The sequence below is a fragment of the Micrasema longulum genome, unplaced genomic scaffold (genome assembly GCF_059751315.1).
Source record: "Micrasema longulum isolate JH-2025_06_02 unplaced genomic scaffold, ASM5975131v1 h1tg000987l, whole genome shotgun sequence".
In the NCBI taxonomy this organism is placed as follows: domain Eukaryota; kingdom Metazoa; phylum Arthropoda; class Insecta; order Trichoptera; family Brachycentridae; genus Micrasema; species Micrasema longulum.
Window position 1 is genome coordinate 550,685 of NW_028278176.1, and position 27,965 is coordinate 578,649.

A 27,965-nucleotide genomic window follows, 5' to 3' on the forward strand; every position below is an offset into this window, starting at 1 on the left:
TTTTGTTGTGCGAATGGTTGAGCCTGAATTCCAGGATTAGTACGTATTTGTCATCAATTATTTAAGCGCTGTTGCATTTTAATTTTTTCCAGCAAAATCAAAAATAATTTTAGTGGTATGCGTCTTGACGCTTGCTCTGCAGTTCATTACTTATGAATGGGAAAATAAAATTAATGCCTTTAGTGTTTTCATTATTTATTTACATAAATTATTATATCATCTATTATTGTTGGTAAATTGTGTTATCCTGTATATTTAAAAAATCTTATATTATTATTTTACAATTATTAATAAACTTAGTTTAATATGTCACACAAATAGTAAAATTATAAAAGAGTATATATTTTTATAACATGCACTCAGAAATTAACGTTTTTATAATTTGAGCATCTACCTATCGATACAATTTTAAAGTCAATGGTATTTTATTTTCTCAGGAACACTAAATTACAAAATACCTTTGTCAGCAGGCATTTTTCACTTTTATGTCATTTATATCCTACAGATATTCGAATCAACTGCGAAATCTGTATTTTCTGCTTTGTCTTATCCAGTAATCTTTGATCATATCACTTGCTTTTTCAGCTATCATTATGACGGGCGCGTTTGTATTACCGCTCACAAGTTTCGGCATTATACTCGCATCCACAACTCTCAAGCCTCGCACTCCATACACCCTCAACTGTGCATCCACAACCGCTTCCTTGTCCCAGTAAGGACCCATTTTGCAGGTCCCAACAGGATGGTATACGGTAGCAGAATACTGCCTTATCATGCATTCAAAATAATCGTCCGTGTACAGAGAAAGATGTGAACAAGCTGGAAACTTAATTTGAGACATCTGAGATCCAAATCTCTGAAAAGCTTTTGTTCTTGATAACGCCACCGCTATCTTTGCACCTTCTCTTAGAGTTTCTAAATCTCTATTATCCTGAAAATAATTTGGGTAAATATAGGGATAATCGAATGGACTGCCGCTTCTCAATTTTATAGAACCTTTGCTATAGGGTCTCAGTAGCATCGGAAGAATACTCCATGTATCCAAATTATTTATCGGAGCAAAAACTGCATTGTAAAATTTATCTGTTAATCCGTGAGCTTTTTTCAACTGGTTACCTCCATCCGAACTTGTCGAGCCAGATATGAAATGGAATTCGATGTCTGGAAAATCGTCAGAGACATTAGCAAATTTAGTGTTAACGAAAGCCAAACCTTCTACTCCTCCCATTATAGTAAGAGGTCCTTCGCCAAATACTGCGTATTGCATGAGATTAGATACGGTGTGAAGGCGAGATTCGACTATTGATACCGGTTGGTTGATCATGAAGGACAATCCACCAAGTGCGATGTGGTCTTGAAGATTTTCTCCGACCTGAAGATCTTTAATTAGAGGGATCCCGAATTTCGCTAGTTCAGCTTTTGGTCCTAATCCTGAAAGCATCAAAAGCTGCGGTGAGTTGACTGAACCTCCCGATACAATAACTTCTTTGGCCGCTCTGATTCGATGAATCATTTTGTCCTTTACAAACTCTACGCCGAAAGCTATTTTTGTAACTGGGTCTATCATTATTTTTGTAACTATAGCGTTCATCGAGATGTACAAGTTTTTTCTTAATCTCGCTGGTCTGATGAAGGCTTTAGCAGTTGAGCACCGACTTCCTCTTCTGATAGTTCCCTGGGCTATCATGAAACCGGTTTGTTTTTCTCCGTTGATGTCTCTGTTTTCATAACCCATTTCCACGCCGGCTTGAACAAAAGCTGCGGCCAGAGGTGTATGGTAAGGCGCTTCTCCGATGGTTAAAAGTCCGCCTTCGGAATGATACGGAGTTTCGGATAGGTAGGGGTTTTGATTATCTTCCGACTTTTTAAAATAAAACAGCGCCTCTTTGGAGCCCCACCCAGGATTACCTAGAGCCTCCCACATGTCATAGTCCTTGTGATTGCCTCGCAAGTATAACATGTAGTTAAGAACAGAAGATCCTCCTAGTACTTTTCCTCTAGGCCAGTTACAGCGTCCACCCTCCATGGCTGAAACATGAATAAAATATTCAATAGATACGTTGTTTTTAAAGGAAGGCTTTTGTTTATTTGACGAGATTTTCTAAGATCTTATTTGACTTAATTTTACCAACCTAAACACGCCATTCCTTGAGGTTCACTTTTATATTTCCAATCCAATTGGCTTAGTTGAAGATAAGCAGCCAGCAGTGGCACGTCGCTTATCTCCGTTTCATCTCCACCAGCTTCCAGAAGCAAAATTTTCCAACCTTCTATCTCAGAAAGACGATTTGCCAAGACCGCTCCTGAAAAAAGTTATTTAAAAATAAAATGTTTCATATTTAAATTTATTTCAACAGAGAGAGAAAACATTTTTGAGAAGGGAAAATGGAAGTCTAGGCATTTACAGGGCTTATGACCTGTCATTATATATACATAGTTGGATAATTTATAAAGCGCCATTTTTGTGGAAATCACCTCAAGGGCGCTGTACAATTAATAAATATCCCAGTACGTCTTGCAGCTACAGAGCGCATGGACGGTTGGGATTCTAGTTCCTCGTTTTCAATTAAGATCAATCAAAAATTACAACAGATAGGAGCTAGATTATAGGACGACAGAGCGCAAAGACAGTTAGAAATTTAGCCCCCATTTACACATTTTAAAAATTGACAAATAAATTAAGTGAATGAAAAAATAATAATAATAAAAAGGAGTAAGATTACAACACGCCTTGCAGCTACTAAGCGCACAGACGATTGGAATTCTAGACCCCGTTTACAAAATTTAGGTATTTTAAAGTTGATATATGAAAGCTAGATAACCAATCATCGTGCAGCTACAAAGCGCATGGACGAGAGGAATTCCAGCAAAGTTAAAACAATATCAATAAATTTATAAGAAAATAGAGTATAGTCATTGGCTGGTTTAAGTGGCCACTTTACACACTGTGTAACATTCACCATTCTGCCCATGTTTGAACATCCACATTTCCTCAACTCTTCCATCTGTTGACTTTTGTGAAGTAAAGGAGCTGAAACCTATATTATTTAAATATGAACAACCCCCTAGGGAGAAAATCCAGCCAGTCTGCAAGCATTTGGACATACTCGAACGTTGATAAAATGTTTCGTTTATGTATTTCTTAGTATTTAAATTAAAATGCAGTTCCACGGAGAAATGTCAGTCTGAAAATCATTTGAAACAAAAGTCACATTTGATGAAAATTACATATGAAACAAAAATCAAAAATAGTGTATGAATATGTGAAAATATTTGCGAATTGTATTAAATAAATAGTAGTTTTTTGAGTTACTACTAATAGCTATTAATAACAGAGATGAAGAACTTTTTAGAGAAGGCAATATAGAAGTCCAGGCATCTATAGGTCTTATGACCTGTCATTAACCAGATTACCGTTAACCAGATTGAAGATCCTATGGTGAAAGCGCTATGTGGTCAAATAAGTTTATTATGTTTAACAATATTTTGAGTTTGTCCAAATTTTTGTAGACAAGCACTGGATTCAACTCCCCAGGGAGTTGAATCCAGTGCTTGTCTAATAACACAAAAACGTCTTCAAGTGTTCGCCGCTAAATTTTCTTACAAGGCGCTTTTCTATTCTGAAAAATAGTGCATAAATAAATAAAAAATTATTTCAACAGAGAGGGAAAAAGTTTTCGAGAAGGGAATATGGAAGTCTAGGCATTTACAGGGCTTATGACCTGTCATTGGCTGGTTTAAGTGGCCACTTTACACACTGTGTAACATTCACCATTCTGCCCATATTTGAACATTATTTCTTCAATTCTTTCATCTGTTGACGTTTGTGAAGTTAAAGAACTGAAACCTTTATTCGTGTGGGTAAGATTCATGTGACTGAATTATTTCACCATCATACTAGGCAACGCATGTAATTTTTATTTTTCAATTTTTATACTTCTTTATGGACCAGGTGAATTTATCAACAATATTTTGAGTTTGTCGAAATTTTTGTAGACAAGGACTGGATTCAACTCTCTGGGGAACTGTTTATATTAACATATTACAACAGAGATGAAGAACTTTTTAGAGAAGGCAATACAAAAGTGCATAAGTTGGCCGCTAAAACCAGACAATGACAGGTCATAAGCCATGTAGATGCCTGGACTTCTATATTGCCTTCTCTAAAAAATTCTTCATCTTCGCTGTAATATGTTAATATAAACAGCTCCCCAGGGAGTTGAATCCAATCTTTGTCTACAAAAATTTCGACAAACTCAAAATATTGGTGATAATGATTATTAGTTTGAATATATATATGTGCATTCTTAGGATATTTTTTCAAATACTCCAATATTTTTATAATACATTTATTTGGAAATTGATGTAATTACTTTTCTTTCGTTACTTATTTTTCTGCTATTTTTAACCAAAACAGGCCAGGAGGCCCAACTCAGAGATGATTTACCCAAATATTTTAAATTTGGGGAATATTTTTAGCGAGTTGTAAATAACTCACTATTAAAAATGGGAATAAAGTTGTTTGAGTGGTATCAAAATAATAATAATAATCATGGGAGATGCTTCTTTTTTACCAAGCTTATTATGTGCAAGACTCTTACCTTTGTGTGAGGATCTCGCTGGATAGACGGTTGTGTCATTGTTAAAATTATACATTTGCTATTAAAAAAGGAAGGCAGAGTAGGATTCGAACCTTGGACCTCTAATCCACGTATTAGATAGTCCTAGAGGACACTAGCCCTAGCCACGGGACTACAACCCGGTTTAGCTGTTAATAATCGTAATTATTACTCATAATTAAACGATTTTAGTTATTTAATCAGGAATATGTAGTCATTTAGTATTTATAAAAACAGGCTTCAAGATTCCTCTGCGTATTTATTTAATTGACTAAGTTTTTTTAAAAATATTTTTTTTGTTTTAAAGAAATATTTGCGTTCTTATAATTTACCCAAACATTAAATTTTGAGGGCCATTTTCAACGAGTAAATAACTCACTATTAGAAAATGGAATCAAGTTGGGGTAGAGTGGGATTTGAACCACAGACCTTTTGCCCGTGAGTCAGAGACACTAGCCACAGGACCACAACCCGATCTTGAAGTATATAAATAAAAACATTTAATCGGTGTAAATAATTTAATGTTGTTATTTAAGTTTGCTATATAAATACGCAGCGCAGACAAAAACAAAAATAAATTAGCAATTTACTAGAACAGATTTTCGACCTAGAAAAAGATTTTAACAAATATCTTTTAGGATTATTATTTTATCTTTAAACACTCACCAGCAGATCCAGCTCCGACTATGATAAAATCGTACTCTGGTAATAGTTCATCAGCTTCTGTATCTGCTGCTCGGGATTCGGGATCCATCATTTCATACTGGAAGAATGCTATAGCTCCAACCAACATAGGAATAAACCAGGCTACCTGAGATGAAGCCGTCACAGCGGCTCCACCCAGAGCCGTCGCCGCTCCTATCAATTCGCTCATATTAAACCGTCTATATCTTCTTCAATTTCTTCACTTAAATCTATTAATTTATCACTTTTAGTTCTTGTTACGCGTTTTCTCTTTTATAGAATCGCCGATCTATTAATTGCATTTCCATTTGTCTTTGTTTCAACTAAAATGTATCACTTTGGCTCTGAAGGTTTCATTTTTGTTCATGCTTTATCCCTCTCTATCTTTTTTATTATTGGCAGCATAGAGATGGTCGTTTCTTGCAGTTTTTATTGTGCTCAAATTTCTTGCTTTTCAATTTTTTATCGACTTGTTTCGATTTTCATATTACGATGATGAGGCAAATCGGACTTAGATGCTACCTGTAACAAGAAAAACGTTTATGTTATTAACATATTACAACAGACATAAATAACATTTTACGGAAGGTAATATAGTAGTCTTGGCATCCACAGGGCTTATGAACTGTCTTTGGCCGGTTTATGTGGCCACTTTACAAGCTGCGTAACATTCACCATTCTGCCTAATTTAAATACATTTTTTTTAAATTGTGTGTATTCAGAAAAACTACAGCAATACAAAAAAATATACACAACATTAAAAAAAACATAAAATAAAGCCAAATCAGTTTTCCACATAAATACAATTATAAAAATCCAGTTCAGTTAGATATTAATACATGTAGAAGTGCATGTGTGGAAGTTTTTGTGTGTGAGAATGCGTGGGTAAGTGAGAGGAGTGTGGTTTAGGTAGGTATGTGAATATGTGTGTGAGTGTATTTTTATTTATTTATTTATTTATTTATTTAACTTTTTGTACATAATGATTATTTGTACATTGGCGGGCTTATTGCCAAATGGCAATTTCTTCCAACCAACCAATAAAATAAAAGTTTAATTTTTATAATTCAAGTTACAGTACATATTCAATAGAAAAAAAAGATTAAAAATTTAAATATATATAAAAATAGAAATAAACGTATTTGTTTATAAATTACCTTAAATCGAAACTATTACTCAATGGGAAAAATGAAAAAAGAGTGTATATGGGTGTGAGGGTGGGTTTATGGACAGGGTGAGTGTGTGTTTGATATGAGTGAATAGAAACATCTTAAATTTATAATGTTAATTATTTTTTTTATAAAGAAACAGATTTTTTCACAATTAATAGTTTTTTAATTCTTATTTTAAAAGTGGGTTTACTGCAGTTAAATATATCTTTGTCATTGAAAAAATACATTATAATTACGCGCCAAGCGAGAGTTCTGTGCATAGTTGGTGCGAACCGTTGGTACATGGAAAAGAGATAGATTCGTGTGACGGGTGCGGTAGCCAGGTACATTAAGGGCCAACTCAGAAACCAGAACAGGACCATCAAGACGTCCATTAAGAATGTCATGTAAAATCGCCATATCTAATACCAAACGACGATCCTCAAGACTAAATATATTATGTTTATGACAAGAAATTTTATAGTTAAGGTCCGTAAATCTGGATCTCCAATTGAGATGTCTCAAAAACGTTTGCTAAATATTTTCAATCCTCAACTTGTGTGTGGAATACTGAGAATACCACACAGAGAAGGCATATTCTTAAATTTGAACATCTACATTTTTTTGGCTCTTCTATCTGTTGTCGTTTGTAAAGTTAAAGAGCTGATACCTTCATTGTTGCGGGTGAGATTCATATGATTGAATTATTTCACCTACATACCAGGCAACGCCTGAAAATATGGGCCAGGTGGATCCATCAACAATGTTTTGAATTTGTCATACTAAGAGCTCCCCAGGGAATTAAATCCAGTCCTTGTCTACAAAAATATGGACAAACTCAAAATATTGTCAATGAAAGTATTTGATCCAATTTTAAATACAAACGATTTTATTTATTTATTTATTTATTAACGGACATTGTCCATGTATACAATTTATAAGGTTTAAATATTACAATAAAAGAATAGTTTAAAACATTTTTAAAAAAAAGAAAGAAGCATTGACAACAAAAGGGACATCGAGACAAGATCTGGACTATTTATTTAGCGCTCGTTTAAATCGTTGTAAACTTAAACCAAAAAAGTCCAGATCTTGTCTTGAGTTAACAATACGACAAAGGCGGGTCATTGGAGAATTTAGGCCATAGTTTGTTCTATGCTGATCGATGAACAGTACTTCATTGTTTCTTAATCTACGAGTCGGAATATAGAATTTTACTTGTCCCAGTAATGATGGAACATCGATTATACCATTTAGTATGTCGAACATATATATGGAGTCAATATTAGTTCTACGTTTTTGTAGACTAGAAATGTTTATGTCGCACCGATTCAATCCATGTTCAATGTTGGTGTAGTTGGTGTCCTGACGAAGAGACGGGTGCGTCTCGAAACCGGTGGACATCAAATTTTTATTTTTATTAATTACTACATATTTTATACCTACAGTAGTTTACCTAAATAATGTGATTATTATGTATCCATTTGAGGTATTAGTCCATATTAAATTGTCGTTTCACGTGTTTTCCATTTCATCAACGGATTTCATGGAATGTACTTACTTTCTTAAGACTGACTAAGAAAGTTCGCTCTTTGATTTGTTGCAAAATGCATAATTTATTTCACGGTCGCGTCGGCGTCGCGTCGTTTCGATCATTTCTGATTTTTTTACTATAAGCCGTGTCTCTACTCAATCTATGTAAATATTATCGAGCCATAATCGGCAGAACAATGTAAGCGACAAATATTGAATTGTGCAGGAGAAGATTTTTTTTTATTTTTGTTCCATATATATTTTTTTAATAATTCGGTAAATTGGATTTTAAATAGTTGGTCACTGCCAATACTGAAATGACAGCCAAATTGTTTAAATACCTTCCGCTTTTAAGATAGTGGCGGTAACGCTGTTTTGCTTATAACTCTGACGGTGGTGCGAGCTAGCGTAACCGCCTACATTGTCGTCAGTTACGTTGTTTTGCTTAGCTTAAAAATAACATGTCAGCATATTTTTTTTTTAAGAGTGGAATGATGCGGAGTAATACATAGAAAGCTATAATTGGCCTATAATTTTGGTTTATTTGTAAATATTGTTTTTTTTTTGTTATAATGTCTGTTGTTTTCTTATGATATTTTTTTATTTTTTTTATTTTTTATTCATAAATTTCGTAAAAAGTACAAGTTTTTGTAAAATTCTAAACAAAACTACTTTTACACATCTAGTAAATGTTATCACTGTAACTCTCCTAAAAAAGAGACTAACTCTTTCTTATTTTATTTTTATTATTTTTATTTTTTTTTATTTTTTTTTTTAAACTTTTGTACATAATGTTATTTGTATATTGTCGGGCTTATTGCCAAATGGCAATTTCTTCCAACCAACCAATAAAATAAAAGTTTTATTTTTATAATTCAAGTTACAGAACATATTCAATAGAAAAAAGATTAATAAGCTAAAAGTATATAAAAATAGAAAAAAACGTATTTGTTTATAAATTATCTTAAATCAAAACTATTACTCAATGGGAAAAAGGAAAAAAGAGGAAAGAAGAAAAAGGAAAGGAGGAGAGATTAAGGAAGAGAAAGGAGATGTTTTTTCAGACGTGATTTAAACAGAGATAATGTAGTAACATCTTTGATGGTGGGTGGGAGATGATTCCACAGTCGAGCCGCATGGACACTATATGAGTTAGAGAAGAAAGAGGAATTGTGGATGGGTATTAAGAGAGTGCCTTGATAATTAGAACGAAGAGGTAAACCATGAACTGATAAGCGTTGAAATTTTTCACGCAGGTATATAGGAGCGTTAGGACTATGAAGTACATTGAACAGAAGTGAGAGGCAGTGGTAGTCTCTCCGCTGTATAATTTTGAGCCATTTCAGTTGCCTACGATAATCAGAAATGTGGTCATATTTCCTAAGACCAAAAATGTACCTTATGCATGTATTCTGAAGTCGTTCAAGTTTATCGAGTTGCTCACAGCTTAAATCAGTCATGGAAACATCAGCGTAATCTAGAATGGGTAGTAGTAATGCTTGTACAAGGGTGCATTCAGTACTAATGGGTAAGAATTTTTGCAACCTTCTAAATGAGTGTAGTCTGAAAAATATTTTGCGGCCATTAAGCCGCAATGAATTATCATTAGTTTGAGCTCGCCAGCAGAGGTGTTCATCCTTTTGTACTCCTAGATTTTTTACGGACTCTTGTGCTTGGAGAGTGACTTACACTGTTTTAGTTGTTTATTTATAAGAGTTTATATAATTTTAAATACGAATACATGAAAAGAAAAAGAAAAACATAGGATATATAAAAGATAACCATAAAACAATAATACATTCATACTAATTAAAATTTGACGTTGTTTTTACACAAGTTCAAAAAATTTCTTAGATTAACTTTAAATTTATTTATTGATATATTATTTTTAATAGTTTTTAGTTCATTAGGAAGATTATTATAATTTTTTACACCTTTGAAGACAAATGAAAATAAATATCCTTAAATGTGAATGCAGGTGAATTTTATAGAGCTATGATATTTTTAACACTTGTGCAGGGGGCAATAAGGAACACTTTTACTTAAAATAACGCAATTCGCCTAAAAGGTTGCTTACGTTGTTTTGCCGATTATGGCTCGTTTTTTATCATTAAATAATTATTATAAAATGAACAAGTGACTGCAAAAATAAATAAATTAATGGAAAATGCGGAAATCTAGGATTTTGCAGGAAGCAGACGTGTTTTTACATTATTTGATACTTCTAGGTCCTACATACATATTTTAAACATTTTGACATAAGATAAATTTCTTTTTAAGGTATAAATTAATAAACAATATGTTAAGTATGTCAGAATGTTTAGAACAGGCTGGATTTCCTCCCTTGGTAGTTATTTAGATTAAAATTTGTTGCAACAGAGAGGGAAAACATTTCTGAGAAGGGAAAAATATGGAAGTCTAGGCATTCACGGGGCTTATGATTTGTCATTGTTCAGACCATTATTGGTTAAATAACTGGCATAAGAAGTATAAAAGTAATATAATAAATATATAATAATAAAATAAAAATTGAAAAATTCTTTTCAAGCGTTGCCTAGTAGGTAATGGTTCAGCCGGATGAATCTCACCCACATAATAGAAGTTTCAGCTCTTTTACTTCTCAAAAGTCAACAGATGGATGAGTTAAGGAAATGTTAACGTTTAAACATAGGCAGAATGATGAATGTTATACAGTGTGTAAAGTGGCCACTTGAACCAGCCCCGACTTCCATATTCCCTTCTCGAAAATGTTTTCCCTCTCTGTCGCAACAATTTTAAATATAAATTAATAATTCGGATAAAAAATCAGTTACTTACGTCTTTGCAGAGATTATATTATTGTCTTTGCCTAATGATTTTATATTTAAATCACTAATTCAAAAAACGAACACATAAGAAACTTTTTAATTATCAACATATTACAACAGAGATGAAGGACATTTAAGAGAAGGTAATATAAAAGTCTAGGCATCTACATGGATTATTAGTTGTCATTGGCTAGTTTAAGTGGCCACTTTACACACTGTGTAACATTCCCCATTCTGCACATATTTGAACATCTATATTCCTTAAATTCTTTCATCTGTTGATGTTTGTGAAGTTAAAGAGCTGAAACCTTTATTTATGCGGGTAAGATTCATCTAATTGAATTATTTCACCTACACACTAGGCAACGCCTGAATTTTATTTTTTTAATTTTCTATACTTCTTCATGGACCAGGTGGATTTATCCACAATATTTTGTCCAAATGTTTGTAGACAAGTAAGTTTGTAGACTTTTTAATTATGTTAAATAATTATTAAAATTCTAATTATTATTTTATTTTATTAATTTTTCACGCCCATTAGGCTTTTACATACATAGTTATATAAAACATGAGTACAAGCATAAAATTTTAAAAATACAATATAAAGCAATAAGGAATAGAACAGTGTTTAGTAGTAAAGTTGGGATGAAAAAGAAGATGAGTATATAAACAACATAAATTTAAAAAAAATACAATATAAAGAAATAAAAGATAGGACTGTGTTTAGAAGTATAGTTAGTTTCATAAAAAAAAAAGTAAACTGTAGAAGCTAGATATTAAAAAATAAATCAAAAATAGATACACAAATAAAATACAAACATTCTTGACCTAATAAAATTTCTAAATTTGTTGCAACAGAGAAGTAAAACATTTTGAGAAGAAATGTAGAAGTCTATGCATTTACGGGGCTGTCATTGGCTGGTTTAAGTGGCCACTTCACACACTGTGTAACTTTCACCATTGTGCCCATGTTTAAACATCCACATTTCAACTCTTCCATTGCAACAAGTTTAGATCTAAGTTACTCCCTAGGGAGGAAATCCAGCCTGTCTGAAATATTTGGACGTACTCAAAGCATTGTTTGATTAAATTTCACTTGATTATTTAGTAATGCACAATCATTATACCAACACACATCACAAACTGTAAGACTATATTTTATATAAAAAATCACAAGCATAAGAATTGCGCACTTTTATTTTTAATTAATACTGTATTAATTGTGTTAAAATGGCCGATTTAAACTTTTGCACATTTTATTGGTGGTAAACATGTTAGGCTTGTAAGTTATTTCGATAGAGGACGTCGTATGAAAATTAACAGTGAATTTATCAAAGGTAAAAATACTAGGTCTGTTTTTGTTTTATGGGTGGAGTAGGTACCTCGTAGTTAATATCTGGTCCGATCCTACCCAGATTCCAGTCAAAACTGTTCGGTCTGGTCCCATAGACATAATTTAGGGTGTCGTCAATTTTAGGCTTCAGTACCAACCGCGGTATTTCATCAAATGCTCGATGTAATCACAGCCTGCGCCCGAATTCAGTGGTGGAGTAAAAAAAAAGATCAATGCAGTCGTTTTTAATCATGTATACGTTTTTATTTTTCGCACCACAACTGGCCAAGATGACCAATTGCAGTGGTGGATTACAGCAGAGAATATTCAAGTATGAGTAAAATCACATTTGCGATCTCACATGAAATCACACATGGGAACCTCCGTGTGTGAGGCTTGTGAGTAACTTAACTGTAACGGTACCGCAACGTAACCGTATCGTAACCGTAACTTAACCGTAATCATAAACATAACTCAAACGTAACGCAAACGTTACGTAAACGTTATGATAACGTAACGTAGCCGTAACGTAGACCTTAACGTAAACGTAACGCAAACGTTACGTTAACGTTACGATAACGTAACGTAGCCGTAACGTAAACGTAACGCAAACGTAACGCAAATGTAACGCAACCGTTACGTAAACGTAACGATAACGTAACGTAGCCGTAACGTAGATCTTAACGTAAACGTAACGCAAATGTAACGCAAACGTTACGTAAACGTAACGATAACGTAACGTAGCCGTAACGTAGACCTTAACGTAGCCGTAACGTAGACCTTAACGTAAATGTAATGTAAACGCAACGTAAACGTTACTTAAATGTAACGTAGCCGTAACGTTGACCGTAACGTAGATCTTAACGTTATGTTTATCTTGGTACGAAACGTACGTAAACCTTACGTTACGATTTGATTTCCGCCAAAAACTGGGCTAGTAATCCTTTAATTGTCCACAGCATGGCAAAATGCGAATGCGAGTGGTAGCCGAAACCTCGCAACAAATCCAAACTACTTATTCTTTCTTTAAGGTGGTGGTCAGTGCTATCAAACTCCTGACGTCACTGCGACCTGTGAATATTTATTGTGACGAGTCCCCGTGAATAGTTCCCGACCAGGGGTGCAATTCTGAACCACTCTCGTGGCACGAGAAAACAGTTTTTCTCGTGTATTTTGTATGTAAACACACGAGATCATACGGCCGCGATAGCGTTTGGAATACCAGCCCAGGTCTTTAAACAGCCCGGCTACTATGTGGAAGGCGAGAGTTCTCGTTTTGCTAAATCTACCCCTCCAAGACCAGATTTGTAAAGTATCGGGCCATTAAGCTGGAGACGAGCCCTTCAACATCCTCGGGTTTAACCAGTGGTCCCCTAAGCATGTGGCTTCTTTTATGATGTAAAGCATCACATTCACATATAATGTGTACAGGAGTTTCCTCATCTGCACCGCAGAACCTACATCTAGAAGTTTCGGAACTGTTAATTATAGCAAGGTGGTTTGTTTAATCTGCGGTGCCTTGTAAGGGCTCTAGTGATAACCCTCTCGGTAAATCCAACCTATACAGGATCACCCCAAAAAAACGATACATATTGATAACAGTGACTGTGAAAATCGACTTATGTACTTACATTTCTGCATATTAAAATAAAATATCTCAAAAATAAAATATATGAATATTGGAAGAAAAAATATACCCCAGGGATACAATATCAATATTGATAATTTGAATATAAATTCTGTGGACGAAATAAAATATCTCGGGGTTTACTTGGATAGATATTTGAATTTTAACACACATTCTCAATATGTAACAAAAAAAAATAAAAAAAAATTCATTTATGGAATGATTGCGAAATGTAATTGATGTAAAGAGTAGTGTTCTTATATATAAAACAATCATATGTCCACACATAAATAACTGTTTTTTTTTTTATGTAATGAAGGAAAAATTAAAAATATACAAATTCTTCAAAATAAGGCGATGAGGATTATACTCAAAAGAAATATCTATTCTAATGTAGAAAGAATGCACAGTAAAATTGGCTTGCTCACAGTAAAGCAGCAAATTAAATATAATGTAGCAATTTTTATGCATAAAATAATTAAGGGGATGAATAAAATAAAAACAATATTAAAATTTAACTTAAAATGTCATACATATGAAACAAGGGATAAAAAAAAAATAAGATTACCGATGAGGAGAAAAACAGAATCTCAAAACTCATTGTACAAGGGATTGAAGCTGTACAATGAGTTACCTGAAGGAATAAACGAGATAGAAAAGATCGAAATATTTTAAATTAATTTTTAAAAATATGCTGATGAGAAATATTAATAAAAAAATAGCAATGTTATTAAAAGTTTATATTAGTTCTGAAGATGTTATGAACTAACTTACATACTCAAAAACGACAATTTTGAACTTGTGCCATTATTATTGCTCAGGTTTGGTGATTCCACTTGCCGCCCATGAAAATGCACTCAAAAAATCGAAGCAACCTTCTCCAATAGTTCGGTGTTACGATAATTTATGTAGGTACATACTACACAGATCATTGTTATTCAGGGTCCGTAGTACACACACTTTCTACCTGTACTCCGCGTGCTGGTTATCACGTGCGCTGGAGGTTTTGTAATTATTGCCTATTATACTTTACACCTGAGTTCTAACTGCATTGCTAATTAATTACAAGTATTCTCATGATTGACACACATTCGTATTGGTAATTAATAAATCATCGTTATTACGTCTCCATCGAAAATATAAGACTTTTAGTGAAGGTTGTTTTAATTCAAACGGAAATAAAAGGTTTCTGAAATCAAAGTTCTGGAGTCTCTCATTGGTTAATATGAGTTACTTTATTTAATTATTCAATACTCCAAGTAAAAATAATTACAGGGTGTTCTTTAAACCCTGTCACATCCGAAACCACGATGATCAGTATGAGCAAGAAGACATATTGGCACATTAAAATAAATTTTTAGAACGATTAAAATCCTCAAAAATAAAATACAGAAAAAAAACTTCTGCAGAGGAGAAACGAGGAGGGGGGAGGGGAAAGTCTGATACACCGTCAACCGCACGCCCGTGCCCCCCTCGCTTCTCCCCTGCAGAAGTAAGCAACAATATGTTTTTTTAATATATATTATTTTTGAATTTTCTTTGTTCTAAATATTTTTTTAAATATGCTAATATGTCTTCTTGCCCGTACTGATCATCGTGGTTTCGGATCTGACAGGGTTTAAAGAACACTCTGTATATGCACTTCAGTGGGCTTATTGGTAAAAGCAGTATATTCCAGCCAGCCATTATTCCAACAGTCTGGTCAAAATTTGTACTTTATTTTTTAAAATATATAAATACTAGAAGTATAAAGCAACATTGTTTTTAACCGCTTTTTCTACTGCTTGGTTTCAAAGCTACACAAGCTCCTTTATCAAGGTATAATTAACTAACAAATCTAATTCTATTTTATTTTAATAGCGATTACTAAATATTACATCAACACATATGAAGCTAATAAGTCAAGTCTTTTTGTCATGTTGTTCTTGTAAAGATGGGAAGAGCGAAGTGAGATGGATACGATCTTTAAAACTAGATATTAGATATTAGGGGAATAGCGTTTATTTGGATATTTTTTTTTTTTTTTATTTTGAAAAAAGGAAATATTGGCGTTCTTATTATTTACCCAAATATTTCGATTTTGGGGGCATTTTCAACGAGTTGTAAATAATTCACTATTAGAAAATGGAAATCAAGTTAGGGTAGAGTGGGATTCGAACCTCGGACCTTTGATCCGTGAGTCCGCAACACTAGCCACGGGACCACAACTCGATTTTATGTTTTTTCTTATTATAAATAGCTTTTTTAATTTTAATCGAGTTGTGGTAGAGTGGGATTTGAACCTGGGACCTTTGGTCCGTGAGTCCCCAATACTACCACGGGACCACAACCCGGTAAAACAATATTATTAATTAACAAATTAAGAAAGTCTTAAAAAGATAAACTGTATAAAAAAATAAAATATTACCAGTTACAGAATTATCGAAAAAAAATGATAATTTGGTATTAGAAATACTTTGACCCAGTTAAAAAAAACACAAGAAAATAATTTTGTATAGCATTTAACGATAAAAAAAAATTTAATATGTATTATTCTTTCAAACTAATACTCAGGTAATTAGTATATATTTATGTTGAAAAATACACAATATGGACGGGCATGACATACCGATATTAAGGGGGAGTATTTTTTAGGTATTTTTATCGACAAATCCACTCCCCTACAATGACCTACCTCACCCCCCTTTAAATGGCCGCCATTTTTATTTTTACGTTACGATTACGCTAGTGCGTGTACAAAAATTTCAATAACTGAGTACGTAAATATCGCAGAACAATAAATTTGGTGTTATTCGCACGATAACACATTGTTCTAGCGCCTACTAAACAAATTTTATTGATACTAACGGTCAAACATACCTAAAAAAATTCAAACACAGAAAAAAGTATGCGAACAATTTTTTTGTGTGCATTTCCGCACATCATTCAAAAACTAGTCAATTCAGTGGTAATTTTTTAATGCTATTTTTGTGAAAAAATTCAAGAAAAGAAACGAAAAAAGAAAAAAAAAACACTTATAAAGAAGTTTAATCAATTTTTAACTACTACTACCATCACGCCATTTCCCCGTAGGGGTAGGCAGAGAGAATGGACCGCCACACATCTTGGCATACAATCCTAGCCTCTTCCACATTCATACATCTTGTCATACATGCCCTTCGGTTCTGTCTGCTTTTGACATGACCAGACTTAAGATTTTGGTTTATCTGATCACGCCACGTCTTCTTTGGTCGTCCTCGTCTAACGTTGCCGTTCATTTTTGCCATATATACTTGTTTTACCATTCTCTCGTCGTCCATTCGTTCTACGTGACCAAACCATCTCCGAGACCCTTTCTTAATCTTATCAATTATACTTGTCTCAAATTTACACTCTCGCCTGATTTCATCGTTAATGGTAACAAATAGTTATCTAGAACTATTACCAATAAAATATAGAAGAAGAGCCGTTCTATATGTACTAAATTTCGTGTGCAATGAGTCACCAACGTCCTGCTGTAATCTGTAGCTAACTTCGTGGTTAATAATCATAGAATGGTTTTTCTCCATATGGGCGACTCTATTAGGTCATTAGTCTAAGTCAATAACTAATTTTCCGTTTTTGGTGGAGATTTCAAAGTTTGCTTCTAATTCCCTCGTATGTTTTGATAACACGCTGGGGAAAACATTCACATTGCGGTTTTGAATCGAACGATTTATCGATTGAAATGTGGGCGATGGAAGAATGGAAGAATTTCTCAAATTCTTCCATTCTCTGTCTACGTGACTCCGGCTCCGTCTTCGAGTTTCTGGTATGGAAAGTGTCACACGTGAGTCACAAGCGGGCGAGGTGTATTATACGGTTCAGAAAACTGGGCAGGGACCTGATCAGATTAGGATTCTGAATAAATTTTGTCATATAATACAGCACAATTATTGGTTAAACTATAATATAAAATCTAGTTAAATAAGCGACCACATTTCTATGATTTTTCATTAATCTTATATAGGGTGAGCCTTGAATGTATACCTAGTTTCAATTAACAAAAAATCAATAATTGTAGAACTTAGAAATGTTTCATTTCCAATTTCAATAAAGATTTCCAATATTTTAAAACAATATGGAATAAACGTAGCTTTCAAAACAAATAATAATAATGGAGCTATTTTAAAAAACTCAAAAGATAAGATAAATATTTTAAAAAACAACGGTATTTACAAACTTGAATGTAATGACTGTAATGCAGTTTACGTGGGACAAACTGGGCGCTCTTTCTTAACTAGATATTCAGAACACATAAGATTCTTTAAAAATAAAAAACAAGATTCTCAATTTGCCAATCACTTAATTGAAAATAATCATAAAATTCATATCTCAAATAAACCAATCCCATTACACGTTGAAAGCAAAGGGCGTAAACTTAATATATTTGAACAATTAGAAATCAATAAATATCTAAATAATCCTAATTTTAAAATAATAAATGAACAAACCAACCTAATATCTTCACCACTATTAAACATATTTAAATAGACTGTTATTCTTCACTTTGTTCCTTTTTGTACACGCTTATATGACGCGTAATTAATTAATAGTTGAATCATGTTACGGTTGCATTGATATATTTTGATAAGAAATTCTTAAAAATAGAAATATTGTAAGATAATACATTTAAGTTTATATAAATTTTCTCATAATATTTCAATCATGTTTTTAAAATTAAAATGAACAGCAACCTGTTATAATATTATTGATATTTTTTTCGACAACAATTATCTAAATTTACAAAACTATAAGGCTTCTTTAATTATCTCACAATACATACTTGTATGTCAATAAATACTTACTTTGTTATATTTTCCCCGAAATTCAAATATAAATACCTAAATTCCCCATTACATATTAAACACTTAGCCTCACCCTTAACCATCGGTTTTTCCCTCAATTATGATTAATGTACATGCTATAGTTCATAAGATTATTTTTATTTTCTACTTAAGTACCTTGAATTATATAACTATATAAGGACATTCAATCCAAATAATCTTCACATTCGTTTGAAAATGCCCTAATAAGGCGAAACAATTGTCACGAAGTTTTATTTTTATATGTTTATATTTGTAAAAATAAAATAAAGTATTCAGTAGACTCAAATCAGTGTTTGATTTCTAATTATAAGTTTAAATATGGAGTTCTACAAAATAAACACCAAATCAATCAATAAAAGAGTCTACTTTATTATTTATTTATAAATGTAAATAGCGTAATTCAGATGCAGTGCGTCTATTTTCAAGAGTAAAAAATCCAGTATCTAGTGATTTCTAAGTTTTAAAAAATGTATTGTCCGAGTAGGTTCCACCACCTTGTTGACATTGTTTAAGATGGATTTGCAAATTCTCAAAAACACGTTGACAAGTTGCCTGCGGAATGGCGTTAATTTCCCCTGCAATGTTTTGCTTGAACTGATTTATTGTTATTGGATTGTCTTCGTAGACTCTTGATTTTAAGTACCCCCACAAAATTCAATTACACGGGCTGAGATCCGGGCTCCGCGGGGGCCACCCAATGTCTCCTCCTCGTGAAATGAGTTTCCCGGGGAACATCTCCTTCAAACGGTCGACAGTCGGTATCATTCGGCTTCAACTCTAGCGTCAGCTGAATTTTATAGACTTTTAGATGTCAATCGTGGCGTAAAATTCTTCGTAAAGTGGTCCTCTTGTTGTTTAAGGCTTGGCTTCGCTTGCGAGTTGATTGTTGTGGATTTTCCCTTACTGATTCACTAACACGCTAAATAACTTCTGGTATCCTCGCTAATTTCGGGCGGCCATCATTCATTATTCTTACTGTTGAGCCGGTTGTCTCGAACATTTTGATCAATTCCCGAATAGACTTTGCGCTTGATGCTCTAATAATGTGCCGTAAAACGAAGTGAGCACGGTACATTCGTCTCGAAATCGTCACGGAATAATTGTTTACGCAATATGCGCTAACACAAAACGCGCTCTGCCTTTCCGTAAAGGCTATATAGCGAATAAAAATTCCACGAAATAGCGCGTCTAACGCTACCTCCGCACCGGCGCGGTGCGTATTATTAAAATTATTTGATTTATAATTTTCGGGTTTGAAAATGAGCACATGCAAAACAGTTCGCAGTTGGTATTACGTCATTATGACGTCACGCGTTATGACCACTGACTGCGCATCTAATAAACATTGCGCACAAGATTGGCCCTTTCCACACATGCCACGCCAATCCACCCGGCGCGGTAATTTTACCGGGTTCATCCTACAAAAGCTGACACAACGGCGCCAAAACGTCATACGTGCCGTTTGTCGCACCGGGCGCGAAACGTCTCGTTTTCAGGTAATTCAAAATATTCATATTTTAAACCTTTATAGAAAATTTATCTGACGTCGCACGAAAAAAATATTTACCGTTACCATTGAAATTTTTCGCTTATTTATGAATAAAAATAATAAGAAATTCGCGAAAAGACCCCGTCTTTATGTACATTATTCTTCTGTACGTGTGATGTCACTGAATGATGTTTTAAGCGAAATGTAGATCTTAGCGCTGCGCGTGTACGTAGATATTAAAATCGAATTTGTAAAAAAAAAAATAGAAGCATAAATATTTTTTTCATCGATCTACCAAGGTTGCAATCGACGAGAATGCATATACAAAAAAAATTGAAGGATGTTGTTTTTTGTTCGGAAAAATTTTTTTTTTTTTAATGTTTACAAACAACATTCGCTTTTTATGGATGCCAATCAGATTCTTTCCTTACATTCCTTATAATTATATAAGCAATTTTTGGTAATACTAAAATAATAACTGACATACAATCATCATCATCATCATCATTCCCTTTCCTCACCTAATGGTGCATAGGGCACTGCATCGGTATACCAATCGCAGCGTATCTTGTTATCAGTCTTACGCTTCAGGTACCAGTCTAGGGACTATGAAATATTCTGGTGTAAAAACACCCTTTTTAAATAAATATCAACCGTGTCAGGAATCGAACCCGAGACCTCATGCGTGGTAGGCAAACGTGCTGACCATTATTGCACCACGAGGCCGACTTTTCGACCGACCGGCCGACATTCAATACATTTTTGAAAATCGCATTCATGAATAAAGTGCACCCATTTGAAAATTAATTATTTTATGTTTTGGAATTCAACCATAAACAAGTACCTAAGTACCTACTTAAATTCAATATTTGAATATTAATTATTTATAGTTTTGGAAGTCAATCATATACAAACCTAGGTACCTATTTTTTTTATTTTTTTATATGCCTCCACTCGTTTGCGAGTGATTTTGGATAGGTACCTATTTATCAATGAAAAGTCTTTTTCCAAGGTAATAGTAAGCAAGCCAATGTCCGGGCGGGACAACGTCAGTCGGGTCCCCTAGTTGTGAATATAACTTTTCAGTATGTTACAACAACAGAATACATTCTTGACTGAACTTGAAAAATCTGTTTCAATCTTCTTATAATGGACACTGATACATTTCTTTCAAAGCGGGGAAAAGATCACTTGGCGAATGAAGGGAGATTTTACATTACTGTTAGTAGTTCGGTTTGTGAAAATAAAGAATTTATTCCAATAGTATAATATTGCGCCCTAGTTGGTACAGGTTATTGCGAAGCGAAGACGATCGCAACAGGCACAGGTAACGGTGAACAATAATAATTATGCCATACATTTGTATTTCAAATTCGTCATCCTCATAGTACGAAAGGCGACGTTATACGTTAAAAAGATACCTACATTTTTCGCTTTTCACCGTGGAACGAAATATTTTCATAAAAGGTACTTTGTTTTTTTAGCGTGTGTTTTTTGGCGGAATAGTTTTTAGTTAATTAAAAAAAGCGAGAAAAAAAATAGTATGAATAATATTTTTTTTTAATTTTATTATTTTTGTAATATTTTTTTTACTAGTGGGATAATGCGGAGTGGCTTTTTGAAGGTATGCTTTTTTTTTCTTTTATTAAAATTGTCTTTAGTAATATATAGAAAACTATAATTGGCCTATAATTTTGGTTTATTTATAAATATTGTTTTTTTTCGTTATTTCGCGGTTTTTTCTTTTTTTATATTTTTTATTTATTTATTTATTATTATTTATTGGGGATATCAACAGTAATACATGTAAAAAATATATTACAAATAAAATATACAGATAATAAAACCAATGACAGAAATCCACAAAAATACATTAAATACACGTACAATACATACTAGTGTATTTGTGTGAGTGTAAGTGTGTGAGAGGGTGGGTGTTATATTGGAATGAGGGTGGACAAGTGTGGAAATATTATTGCACAAGTGTCGAAAATAAAAGCCAAGCTAAAAGACAATATCTAGCAAAAATTAAAAACTGTGTTTTTTCTAATGCCACCTGATAAATGATCGTAATCTTTCTAAACAGCTGACTCTAATAAATACATCTTAAATGTACACAAAAATCCTGATTTGATAAATATACGGTAAAAATACCGAATACGTAAAACCTCAATTTCCTCAAAACTTTAAAAATGTTTTTTGTTGCATTCTTGCTTGGAACGGAAGTGTTGTTTTCTTTCAATATATAAATAAAAAATAACATCTAAAGAACTAATTAGAAACATTTAATAACATTACATTTTGAATCAAAATTTATCATGAACATTTTTTTTCGAATTGATTTTGATAATTTCATTGCTTTCCATTTGAATTTGTATTATTTTTATTGAACCAATGAGGAACTTCAGCCCTACGGGAAATTGGATACAAAAAATGTTTTCTTACGCGGGGTAAAAATTAGAACATTAAATTGTACCTCAAAGTTTCTTGAAAATGTACAGAAAAAATAATAAAAAATATTTTGATAAAAACGCACTACTTTAAATGACGTCACTGGTTCATGTAAATCAACCTATGATCTGAGAGCTTTGGAAGATTTCCGGTCTGCTTGTCGCTTCTGGACCAATGGGAAGAACTGAATGAGAATAAGCGGAAATGAACCTCTGACGTTACACGCGGAGTTATTTCAGAAATACAAAACTTTGAAAAATCGTAGCGCCGATAATGCGATATATAAAAATTTAAAAAAATAATTTTTGACTTAGTTTAACAGTCTTTTAACAAATTAAAAAAATTAAAAAAACCACTGAACTTCATCATTGATTTTATCAACAATGTTTCGAATGTTATTGACGGAATCAAAGGAAGATCCGCTACTATTCGAACGAAACATCTCCTTAGAACTTTAGAATTGAAAACGTTGCGAACTATCGTGGCCACGTGGGTACAACCCTTGGAGATAGGATACCTCAGCATCAAAATATATAAAGTTGAAATAAGGATACGTATAAGGAAGGGAGGAAAGCAAAAAGAGATACAAAGTGAGATAAATTATTTCATTTGATGAATTAATGTGTGAGAGAAAATTTTCACTACATCACTTTTCTTAAATACGTCTGCGCTTGTAGAACTTTTTATGACCGCCGGAAGATGATTATAGAACCTAAAGCGCTTCGTGGTTGATTGATTAGTCGTTACTTAAAAGTGTTTACTTTTATTTTTTTCAATCAACGGCAACGTATGGTATCATTGGATGGGGAGGCAGCGCTGCTAGCATATTTGATCCAGTTTTTATAGTGCAAAAAGTCATACTTAGGATAATGAAATTTGAAAGCGGCAAAGTTCTTGACTTGCGGCAGCTATTTGTTAAAGAGGCACTTGTAAACTTCTAGAAATCTAAAGACAAATAAGGTCACAATAAAATATACAGATTCGGTCTGCGGGAATAATAAATTACACTGGTCCGAGCACTTACTCAAAGCTGGCACAAAGAAGCTTTAGCTTCCTGGCCCTTAATTTCTTTAATCATCTTCTTTTATTATTTTAGGTAATGACCAATCAATTATATCACGAATTGCTTAAAAAATTCAAGTCAGTTTTCTTAATTTTGGTGTTTATTACATTCTGGCCGGTTAATTGTATAATTTGTACCATTATAATACCGCTTTTTAAAGTATTTTCCATAATATGTAATAATGCTAATGAATTTTAATATACCGGAAGGCGCGTAGAACCAAGTTTGTATACATCGTACTGTGTCCAAAAGTTCCCCCTCTACCCGATATCCCACCTGCGAGCATGCGTGAAGTGGCCCCGTTATGTTGCCAGACCGTGAACAATATACACAAATATAAGATAATTTTGTGTTATGTTATATTTTACAACAAGAAATATTTTACTGACTGGACTCAGGTACTTTCACAGGTACGTAGAAAAAATCAGGTTCTTCGATTAGGCAAACCTTAAAAAAACATTAAATTATCATTTAGTTATTAAGTAAATTAATGTCGTTAAATATTACACTACGGCTTATTAATAGAAAGCCGGGTTAAAATTCGTCTACCCTGGCAATACTTACAAAATATCTACGTAATTTTATTCAACAATCTGACAGATGCAGATGGTAAAATAATCGAATTCTTAAATAATACTACTTGTGAATTTGCTTCTGACACATGACATGTGATCCTACCGTATTTCATTTTTATCCCAGCAGTATTTTGACACTTGTAAACAACACACCACGGCATAACTGAATTTAAATCGGCAGTTGCGTACTAAGCAACGTTTACAGAGCACCTAATGGTCAAAACGTAAAACTACTCGTTTGTGAGCAGTTTAGTCGGATTCAGGTTGATGCGCGTATGCGGTTTCTGGACTTTTTTAATTCTATGGGTAAATTAGTATGAAAATAAAATTATGCAACACTTATAACAAAGTTTTATTTTCATAATAATTTATAATGAAGTGTTACGAAGTAAATGCCAATTCAATTAACTATATTATTATAATTGTGTTTAATCTTGCTTTGGTATATCCATAAGTGCCATGTTTGCAAAATATAAATAATATCAGGTTCGCTCTCTAACCAAACACATTGTCAGCACTCTCTCCTTGACGTGTATATCAGGTAAATTGTTCTCATAACTGAGGTGTATTTCTCCATTAGCGAATCTGTTGATTTCTCCTATCCTAAACAATAAAGACGATACTGAAAGTATTATACTTGTGAATTTTTCATTTCGATTTTTTGATATTTACATTTATTTGCGTCAATCTCTATTTTAACTGTCATGCTTTTTATAATTACATATTTGTGATTTTTTATATTTGTGTCGGCCTCGTGGTGTAATGGTCAGCGCATTTGCCTACCATGCGATAGGTCTCGGGTGTGATTCCCAAAATGGTTGAGATGAAATAATATTAAAAATGTTTTTTTTTACACCAGAATATTTCATAGTACCTGGACTTGTACCTCAAGCGTAAGACTGAGCATCTTACCTTCATGTAACAAGAATAATCAAGATACGCTGCGTTTGGTGTACCAATGCAGTGCCGTATGCACCATTAGGTGCGGAAAGGGAATGATGTTGATGAAATTTATTTCAGTCAATAGAAAAAAAAATTGTCATGGTACAGTGCGTTCGAATGTTTAATAAACCGATTAATATATTACAACAGAGATGAAGATAATTTTGAAGAAGATAATATACAAGTCTAGGCATTTACAGTGCTTACCTGTCACTGGTTGGTTTAATTGGCCACTTTATAGACTGTGTTATATTCTCCACTCTGCTTATCTTTGAACGTCTATATTCCATCACCCCTTGACATTTTTGGATTTAAAGATCTGAAACCTTTAATGATGCGGATGAGAAACATCTGACTGAAATATGTCACCTACAAAAAAGGCAACTCTTGAAAATAATTTTGAACTTTTATTATGGTAATGTTGTAATTTTTTGAATCAATAACTAACTCCCTAGGACGTGAAATCCAGTCATTGTAAAAAAATAAACAAAACAACTTTGTTTTTAACCACTAATTTTTATTTTTCACCGACCGGTTTCAAAGCAAACAAGCTTCTTTGTCAAGGTTTACGTAACTAATGAATTGATTCCTTTTTATTTTATTTCTATCATGTTCACTAAATACTAAAAAAGGAATCAATTCATTAGTTACGTAAACCTTGACAAAGAAACTTGTTTGCTTTGAAACCGGTCGGTGAAAAATAAAAATTAGTGGTTAAAAACAAAGTTGTTTTTTTAATTTTATTATAATGAATAACCACAAAGTTAGTGCTTCTAATATAAACTCTATATCCAGTCTTTAAATATTTGGACAAACTCGAAATATTGTTTATTAAACCTATTAAACGCTCTTAAAATAATACAAAGATTTATTATCAAAATAATTTTAAAGAATTCTTCAACATTAAATTTTTTTTTCGCTCGTAATCAAATTTCTGTCAACTCTTCATTTTACTGTTATATAAAAAAATTCGCATAGTAGTAATATATTCACAAAATTACTAAAAATTCTCATATTTTACCTAAATATTGCAGACATGAACGATGCGATTAATTCCTAGAATTTTTAACATACAATTTTTGCACGAGTTTCAATGAATTGCTTCAAACCCACTTTCACACATTATCAAATCAATAACTATGTAACTGTCATTTTATCTTTGTTTTATACTCTGTTTAGATTCTGAGCAAAACAACGTATTAATTTCAAATTTTAAAACGTTTTTAGCATCGAAATAGCTATCACACAATTTGATTGTTTTTTTAATGATCGTTCTGCTTTGTGCAGAATTTTAATAATCCTCGCGATCCGGTACGGAGCACAGGAAATCAGAAGTTCGAAGAGGTTGAAATTTTTGACTCGCGGTCGTAACGGCACAGGTGAGGCGGTTCTCGGTGCAACAGTCTCGCGGCTCACGGCTCCACTGATCGTCGGTTGACCCAGATCTGGGGCCTTGACCGCCGTCGCTAGAACGAAGAACCGTTTTCACTCCGCCCGTTGCTCTCGTCGGCTCCTCTCTTCCTTGCTCGGCACCCTTCCCCCTGAGTGAAAAAACCTGACGCATTTTGAACGATCTTGCTCACGACTTGTAAATAATTGTAATTCACTTTCAATTGGTATTTTTCTGCCTTACCTGGCTTCCTACCGAAAAAATTCAATGATGTAACCAATTTTTTTGTTTGAAAATCTTATTTATTTATTATATATACGGCCTTAGCCAATTACAATAGTTACATGAAGAAACATAAATGCAAGAAACTGAACAAAAAGAACATAAAACTATTTAGCAAAGACAAACAAGGGCAAAACAATAATTGTACACAATTTATTAATAAAAATGAAAGACCTAAGACTTCGAGCTAAACCATGCCAATCCAACATCATCCCACACTGCTTAAGTAAAGTAGATAAAAAGTGGATAAAAAAAGTATTAAAGTTGGCCAATTACTGTCAAAATGCGACCTCTAAAAGGATTAATAACGGCTTGCAGATATTTTGAAAAAACAACAAAAATCTCGCAAAGGAATATTCAAGTCGCGTCCTACTTGAATTATTAGTACAATAATTAGAATTTTAGATACCATAAATTAATGATAGATGGTATTTAAAGAGGAAGTGAGGTTACTGACTGCATAATAAATGTCTCGAACAAGTAGAAGAATTTATGTATCTGGGAAACATGTTTTCGATGTTGAAAGATGTTGAAAGGAGAGTGAATGCGGGCAACAAAATGAACGGCGCAATAAGCACAGTAATTGCTAATAAAAATATGTCAATCGAAGCTAAACTGGCAGTGCACAACGGAGTTTTAGTCCCAGCACTTATATATGGAAGTGGAACTGGCAGAGGAAGGATGAAAGCCGAGTGAACGCGGTTGAAATGCGATCTCTTGTATGGAAATCGACGTATGACAGGGTTGCGAATGATGAAATCAGGCGAGAGTGTAAATCTGAGTCGGGTATAATTGATAAGATTAAGAAAAGGTCTTTGAGATGGTTTGGTCATGTAGAACGAATGGACGACGAAAGAATGGTAAAACAAGTATATCTGGCAAAAATGAACGGTAACGTGAGACGAAGACGTGGCATGATCAGATGAACCAAAATCTTAAGTCTGGTCTCATGTCAAAAGCAGGCAGAACCGAAGGGCATGTTTGACAAGATGTGTGAATTTGGAAGAAGCTAGAAATGTATGCCAGGAAAGACGTGTGTGGCGGTCCATTCTCTCTGCCTACCTTTACGGGGAAATGGCGTATGGTAGTATTAGTACCAATAAATGAAATTTCTACTTAAATATTCGAATGAAATAAACCGATAAACTTTTTTGGAGTCAGCGCTTAATAAA

At 33.3% G+C, this 27,965-nt stretch overlaps 2 protein-coding genes across 5 annotated transcripts in view; one reads left to right on the top strand and one right to left on the bottom strand.

The window, feature by feature from the left end:
- The window catches only part of Flo2 (flotillin-2), a 704,941-nt gene that overhangs the window by 509,979 nt on the left and 166,997 nt on the right, over positions 1–27,965 (top strand). The gene's annotated exons all lie outside the window — the stretch shown is intronic.
- LOC148277747 (glucose dehydrogenase [FAD, quinone]) lies at positions 179–26,546 on the bottom strand. Of its 4 annotated transcripts, none has more exons than XM_088232482.1 (5): positions 26,143–26,543; positions 25,329–25,490; positions 5,286–5,825; positions 2,133–2,303; positions 179–2,028 (listed from the first exon to the last, which is right to left on the bottom strand). In XM_088232482.1, the coding sequence occupies exons 3-5, from the start codon at positions 5,491–5,493 to the stop codon at positions 515–517; spliced, it is 1,893 nt and encodes a 630-aa protein (XP_088088608.1). In that variant the 5' UTR covers positions 5,494–5,825; positions 25,329–25,490; positions 26,143–26,543; the 3' UTR covers positions 179–514. The 4 variants fall into 4 exon arrangements, with proteins under 4 accessions (XP_088088608.1, XP_088088610.1, XP_088088607.1 ...); XM_088232484.1 differs by having other exon boundaries at positions 5,286–5,382; positions 26,143–26,283; XM_088232481.1 differs by lacking the exon at positions 25,329–25,490 and having other exon boundaries at positions 26,143–26,546.

Bases quoted from the DNA above. Each gene is read 5' to 3' on its own strand.
- LOC148277747 (XM_088232481.1), bottom strand. From the start codon at position 5,493: ATGAGCGAATTGATAGGAGCGGCGACGGCTCTGGGTGGAGCCGCTGTG. The intron at 2,304-5,285 runs GTGAGTGTTTAA...AACTTTTTTCAG, and splicing joins AGTCGGAGCTGGATCTGCTG to GAGCGGTCTTGGCAAATCGT. The intron at 2,029-2,132 runs GTTGGTAAAATT...TTCATGTTTCAG, and splicing joins TCAAGGAATGGCGTGTTTAG to CCATGGAGGGTGGACGCTGT.